General features: G+C 37.7%; 1 protein-coding gene across 1 annotated transcript; it reads right to left on the bottom strand.

The window, feature by feature from the left end:
- Nucleotides 1-217: 217 nt before the first annotated feature.
- Nucleotides 218-5,582, bottom strand: LManI (Lysosomal alpha-mannosidase I). The gene is made up of 8 exons (XM_036360081.2): nt 5,345-5,582; nt 3,846-4,030; nt 3,597-3,782; nt 3,197-3,536; nt 3,004-3,137; nt 2,328-2,938; nt 1,993-2,264; nt 218-1,864 (listed from the first exon to the last, which is right to left on the bottom strand). The coding sequence occupies exons 1-8, from the start codon at nt 5,432-5,434 to the stop codon at nt 671-673; spliced, it is 3,012 nt and encodes a 1,003-aa protein (XP_036215974.2). The 5' UTR covers nt 5,435-5,582; the 3' UTR covers nt 218-670.
- Between the last annotated feature and the right edge of the window lie 1,942 nt (nt 5,583-7,524).

The following is a 7,524-nucleotide window of genomic DNA, read 5'->3' as shown; positions in this document are numbered from 1 at the left end:
TTACTGGGTTGGAATTGAAAACTGACATCGGCTACCGTGGTTCATATAATCGCCTGCCACTTACCTTTTTGTTAATAAACTTCCAGAAACGTCGAAGCGTAGGCAATCAAATTATAAAAATCATCTCAGTCCTCCCAAAAAACCCGATTGCGCTAGAAGTCTATCCAAGTTGACAAAACCTTTAGAAAGATTTTCAGATGTTCACTAAAAGACAAGATTCCAATTTCATTATTGTTAAGGAAGATAGTTTATTCTCTAGAGTTTTTTCAGCAAGAATACGTTCTTATACCCCAATAGGTGATATTTCTAAGGCAAGATATATTTCTTCGGGTTTACTTGTTGACGTGTCCTAACCAGATCATTTATCAATGAATGTCTTCCAAATATCATAATCTCACTTCGCACGCGAGCCTTTGACTAATCTCACCAAAAAAACCATATTCATAACTAGATCAAACACCAAGCCAGCATGCCTTAGCATAACTTAAAATAAATAACCAGAACATAACCGATACTAAGTCAAAGTACGTTATCTGCATAAAACAATTTCTTCAAACGTCTATAAAACCTTGTACCCCTATTTGGGGTTGATAAAGTTTACAATTTCGTAATAAACAAGTTTTTTTTAGTGTTATTCCTTAACGATTAAACAAAACTTTAATCAAGAACTTTATTTCCATTTAATTATAAAAGTACGTATCTGCATGGGATTCAAAACTATATTGAATTTGCTCACCGAGTCCTTCTTCTTGGCTGACAATGGCGTGTGTGAGGATTTGTAATATTCTGGTTTGCGCACCTTTGAACCTTCGGGCTGGAATTTGAAGCGGCTCATATCACTCAGACTTAAACTGCCATCCAATGTGGTTTCGCGTATCTCCTCGCCGCCCAGTTGATCGAAAATCGGGCGCAAGTTAAAGCTCACAGAAGCAGACTCAGTTTTGTCCATGATATGTTCCAAACGTAACAGACGTTCTTTTGTGCCGAACGGTTCCAAGGTTAGTAAATGTATATTTTGCGCTAAATTGAAAGCAGAAACTTTAGGCACTTTGACGTTGCTAGCTCTCGAAGCACTGCTGAAGAATTTCCAGAAGGGCAAATGTATTTGTTGCTGCTCGACACGTTCGTAGCGCGATGGTGCATCCTTTACTTTACTCAATACGAGATAAACTTTGCCGCGTGCCACCAGACCCTGACCGAAAGCAGTCTCATTCAAAGCCTCACCAACGCCGAAGGCATCGTCACGCAACAGCCGACGATGCAGCATCAACTCAAGTGCGCCATCCTTCAAACTGCTTCCACCCTGCGCGCGATCATTGAGCAAGGCAATACGTTTCGTTGTATCCTCAATGGCAATGCGTGTTGTGACTGGGTAATAATTACCCGAAACAGCTTCGGTCATATTGGGCTTAAAGTATTCACGTTTGTTACGTTCACGACGCAGCATTTCACGACCATTGGAGTCGGTGTAGAAGACACCATTTGATTTGATGCTGCTGTTGAAACGTGTGATTACCTCCTTGCCGATATTATCATTGATCGGTATGGGGCCGACGAGCCATTCGAACTCGACGCGATTAACGCCTTCGTAAATACGAATCACCTGAGACACCCATTGATTGAAGCGTTGATGTACTTCTTTCACTTGTGTACCCTCATAAATGCTGAAGCTGACTGTATTAGCAATTAGTAACTCAGTGCCATTCGGACGGAAAATATAAGCACCGGAAGAACGATTCTTGAACTCGGCATTATTGCCAGCTGCGCCCTTATAGTAATAGAAGTCCTGGCGTATATTCTCGGTGACACCATTCATTTCAACCTTATTGAGATGACCGGTGCCGTCAAAGGTCAACTTTACAAGCTAGAGAAAGATATAATAAACAGAGTTAATTTCAAAAAAACACCAAATTTTTAATTTTAAAATATGATAATTAGAAAAACAATGAGTATGCTTTATTTTCATTCCGCACCGTTTTCAGCATTGCTTACAGAATTCTTAACAACGATCTCTGCTCTGGTTTGAATGCTCATTGGATTAGCTCGAAATTCAGACTCTGAAATATTTTCTTCTAACAACCCATTTTGCTCAACTCCTGACTGTTCGTCCACACTTCCTCGATTTATCCTTTTCTTAATATAGTAGCTACGCAATTTCTCCACATAAGCCGAGAAAACGAGCTCATGTGTCGCCTGCTTAGAACGAAAACTGAGAGCCTGCACTGCACTAGGAACAGGTAGTAAATCGGATTGGACCACACGACCTTGAAGATAATGTTTTAAATATTACAATTTCATATAATTAATTACGAACCCAAATCACTTACCAGTATCATCGGTCACAATGTAAGCCTCATTCTTTACCGGCACTCGTACATATTGTGTCGAAGGTCGCGCAAGTGGGTTGAATAATGTGACCACCACTTGATTTGCACCATCTTTGGTAAAGTCGCAAACACTAATATTCAATTGCAGACAGTTGACGAATTCACCACTTGTGAGGTTGGTTAGTTTCTGCAGTGCCGAGCGAGCGTTCGTTTGCGCCGACTGAATAGCGGCAGTCAGCAAGCGATCATAGTCTTGGGCAACATGTTGTTTCTCCGTTCCTGTGATAGCATCATGATGCTGCATCACGCCCATGGCATGGCGAAGCTGGTTCAAATTGTCATCTACGTTGGTGCCGGTAAGGTTCGCGAGCGTGGTGAGTTGTTTCGTTACCTGTAGGAAGTGATTGCCATCGCGTTCGAAACGTTTTTGCGTGGGACGTGAGCTATAATAACCAGTCCAGTAGGTGTGCCAATCAGTGGAGTAGGGAAAGAAGTCCTGCGTTTTAGTAGGCCAAGTGAGTGGCTCCTGATGTATGGCTTTAAGATAGCAAGCGGGTGTGGAGTAAAATAGATTCACTTTCGATCCAACAGACTGACGCGTATTGGCATATCTGTGAAAAGTGGAGAGCTCTGTTATTAAAGAAAATTCAAGCAAAGTAGGCATGTTTTAGCTTACTTTATCAATTTATCCATATTCTTGAAATTAATCGCCGCATTCTGATAATTGAAGTCATCGCCCATGGGAATGAGTACATGTGAAGAACGATAACGCGCTGTCACATTTTGTATGTATTCAATGAATGTGTCCACCTATAAGTTCGAGGACGGTAAGAACTTACTTGTTTAATAGATTTGTTAGCTGGTAATACCCTTTCTTTTACATTGTTATCATAGCTATCACCATCAATAATGGGCTCATCGGAGCAGAGGGTGTCGAAGCAAAAGCTTGGCGGCGCGGAATAATGATTATACAGCAGACCCGTAAAAAGTTCGGATCTTTCACCCAGATCCGCGCTAGCTTTCCAGATCATCTCAGCTGTCATATTCCTAATACGCTCACTCTTTTCGATCCAATCCATGCGTGCAAAGAATTGACCATCAAACCCCATTTGAGCGAATAGTGATGCCATTTCACGCGAGTGACCGAAAGGATCGATTTGCCAGCCGACATGAGGACGTCCGCAAGTGCCGAAAAGTTCCTGAAGTACTCTGTAAGCGAGAATAAAAATTGCTACATACAGTTTAAATATTGAGCATGTGTGAACTTACTTTAAGCCAATGGTGAACTGATCCACCACCGACTGATAATGCACCGCCGCCTCGTCGTTCATTGACCACGCACCGCCCGCGAACTCCAAGCGACCACCATTCACCAGTGTCTTTACCTTCGATTTTATATCGGCGCTCTGTTCATTGTACCATTTAAAGAAGAATGCTGATTCAACGTAAATAAAGCTGCGGAAGAATAATTGAAATGTATTCGAAGAAAATATTTTTTTTTTGTTTATTACAAATTACCGCCGTTTGGAGTCCTTTAATAGTTCCTGCACAACATTGTCCAGTATATACTGCACGCCCGCTCGTTGTATGCTATTACGTGACCCATAGTAGTACTGATCAACAGTTTTTAACCAGCCTACATCGTCGTGGGAATGTGGAACCAAATGTACGTTGATCATATTTGATTTTCCCGCTGGACAGTTCTGTGAATAGTTGAAAAGATTTGTTAGTGTTAACTGAACTTATAAGCGTCTTAAGGCAAGAAAGCTCATAAATATATGATTTTCAACAGCAAATTCGGAAATATTTTGAACATAAGTAGCTATGACGAGCGCCTTGCTTTGATTAACGAGCACGCAACATATTTTTTAAGACGACTAATGTGGAAGACTTGGTTTGCAAGTGTCCTCTTTAAAGCAAAATCTGACATAACCGAAACCTAAGTAAATTGTTTGTAAGAGAATAATATTATTTATACCAACTCACACATTTTAACGCCAGAGTTTCCAATGAAAATATCTCTGATACTCCACTTTAGATGCGGGAAGTATAGTTTGATATAAGAACAATCCATAGCATTCTCAGCATCAGTAACTACATATGTAGATCGTAAACCCCAACATACTTGGTAATTTGGACTGAGTATTGTAGAGTACAATAGCATTCGCTTTTGACACCGATACCAACTAAATTGACTTGCTCCCAGTAGCTTTTTCCGCTATTTAGGCAATAAATTAAACTTAAATTTCACGATCATTGATATATTTGTTGACATCCTTAGTGCTTCCGCAGCTAATCTTTTCGAGCAAATTTATTCGCAAAAAAATTCTACGAAATAACAGTAATAACTTATTACCATTATCTAAAGCAAGCATATAATCAGTAATATTTAAAATATCTATAATGTAGCACTTTAAAATCCCTTCAAAAACAATTAAAATTTATGAGCCGATAAGATTGCACCGGTAGCATAGAGTTCTTGGGTTAAAAAGCAATAAAATCTGACAGGTTGGTACTTGTTATGGATTGGACACTTGAGATAAAGGTGTAAACGAATCTATTGGACAATAAACCCTTTTTCCATCACAAATGGAACTGATAAGCTGAAGTCTTTTCAATTTTTAAACGTATGCAATTTTCCAAATCCTGTTGCACTAAGATTCTTAAGGTTACTCATGAAATACTTGGCGGAGCTTTTTTATCGATGAGTGAATTCGAATTTACGACATCATTGGAAGTTAATGAATATTCGGTTCACCACTCTAAGAACCCAACTTCAAGCCTGTCAACTCACCAAAATGTTAAAATGTACAAGCTGGTTTCAACAAAACTAGATAAAAGTAAGTCATTACTTCTGTTTACAAAATTGTTTTCATGGAAATAAAATTAATGCTTAAACACGGCAGTGATTCTAAGCAGAGTTTTTCTACCACAATATTGCAAGCCTTGCTTGTGCGCCACTCTCATTTCTTCTTACTCAAAATATAGTATTCAAATACATAGTGTCAACAACCCACCGCGTAGCCGCATGCAGCTTGGACTAGCTGCTCTCGCAAGACCACAGCGAACACCACAAAAATTGTGGCTAAACCACAAGCCAACCGCATTTCACTTGCGTAATTTACTACTTTTTATGCGCAACAATAATTTATAACTTTTATTAACACACTGAACCGCCAAACTTATGACACCAAAACACTCAGAAATACTGCTGCTCGGCATCAACGCGAGAAACCTTTTTATACACAATATGTAATCTTAAATAAAAACTAAAAGCAATTTGCCATATCGCTAAAGTCCAATAGAAAAAAGTTAGCCATAAAATTGATTGATAAGAAAGCAAATGAGTAATTTTGGAGTCAATTGACCAGTGACTCATTTCAAATGAGTGAAATGTTGAGAACAGGCGCGTCAATAAGAATTCGAGCTCGTTATTTACATTAAGGAGTTTAAAGCTGTGTCGAGCGTAAGTTGAGTAAAAATTTTGCTAGGTTTGAGTGTCTACAGTGAAGGAAAGATCTAACCAATAATTTTTACATTGATGTCTCATGAACGAGGAATAATGAGCTCGTGGCGAAGACTATCGATTACAGAAGCGAAATTTTGAACCTGAATGTCCTGCCTTATCTTAGAAATATTGTGATTTTTCTAAATCTCCATCAGCTAAGCAATAAATTGTAAATAAAATAATGTTAAAAAATATAATTTTTTAATTATATATATGTGATTTATTTTATGTGCTATAACATGGTTTCAATTGTTTCTGGTAAAATAACCATTTGATGGTTTGCTATTAAATTTTGGGCGTTATAAATAAGAAAAGAAAATCGTTTGTTCGTGTTATACCTATTTTTTAACAATTATTGCAATATCATGTCAGAGCCCATCGCCCAAGGCATCTAGTAGCTCAATAAACGACAGGCAACAATATACAGATAGTGGAGAATACTTACAACTAGCACTTCAAGATTGCAATTCAGATCAGTTGACAACCAAAAATGAGTTATCGACTACCACGGCTGCTTTAAAATTTTAAAATAATATAATATGTGTCAACTTTTGCTTGAAATCCTATGTGAACATAATACATGAATAGTTAAACTTCTCCCTCCAAATTTAAAACTGTGAATCTCATAAGAGCACTACCATATACATTCTTTTGATATGTAAGTGCTCTAAATACATGAGAAATTACGACCGACTGCTTAGAATATTAATATCTAACCAAATGAATGACGCTGAATGGGCTCGTTTACGCGTGGGCTTAATTAAAGACCATTTAAGCTCAGACATTCATACATACAAACATGTTCTGAATAAAAAAAATCTGAAAAGAAATACAAAATAATAAATTATGGTTCTATGACTTTTTGTTTATAAACAACAATACAGTACTTACTGCAAACCAAGTGAGGAAGATTTCCAATTGTGTATAGTTTTCATCGCAACTATCCGATGTCAACAATTAGCAGAAATTATTTAAGTTTCTACAAAAAATAAACAGTGTTAAATAGCTATGTATGTACCTACATATCTACAAAATCTGTTTTGAGTATGAATGAGTAAGTGAGCGAATACACTGATGACCGCAAATTATAGCAAGTAAGGACGTCACGGCTTTTAGTTGGAACTTCGAATTATAACTATTTTATACCTTTTTAGTTATCTTTTACTTTTATAGCTCTACTAGAACTTATTTAGGTCAAACGAAAAGAAATCCAATATTTTTTCCATAGATGGCTTTGGCAATCTGTGTTTCGCGTTTATTGTATAACCGCAATTTGCTTTCGCAATACGGCATTAAGATACAATTGTGTACTAAAAATCATTTTTCGACAAATTTGTGATTGCTTGATTTAAACACGGCGCAAAGATGGACACAAGCAAAGCGAAAATACACTATAAAATCAAAATTTTCTTCGATAAAGGTGAAAACGCAAGCCAAACGACTGAAAATATAAATGGAGTTTATGGTCCTGACACTATACATGCTCAATTTTGTCGATTCGTTTCGGTAATTTTGATGTCAAAGAAGCACAACGCTCTGAAGGACCAGTTAACTACAATATCGATGAAATAATGAAAATCGTAGAGCCGATCGATTGCACAGAAGCTAATCATGGCACAAAAAACCGATTGGTCCCATTTATATAAGGCTGAATATAAAAAAGGCCCGATGACATACAAGTTAATGCGA

This window comes from Bactrocera oleae, chromosome 3 (assembly GCF_042242935.1).
Source record: "Bactrocera oleae isolate idBacOlea1 chromosome 3, idBacOlea1, whole genome shotgun sequence".
Classification (NCBI taxonomy): domain Eukaryota; kingdom Metazoa; phylum Arthropoda; class Insecta; order Diptera; family Tephritidae; genus Bactrocera; species Bactrocera oleae.
Note: the sequence above shows the minus strand (reverse complement) of the source record. Positions and strands in the feature narration are given on the sequence as shown.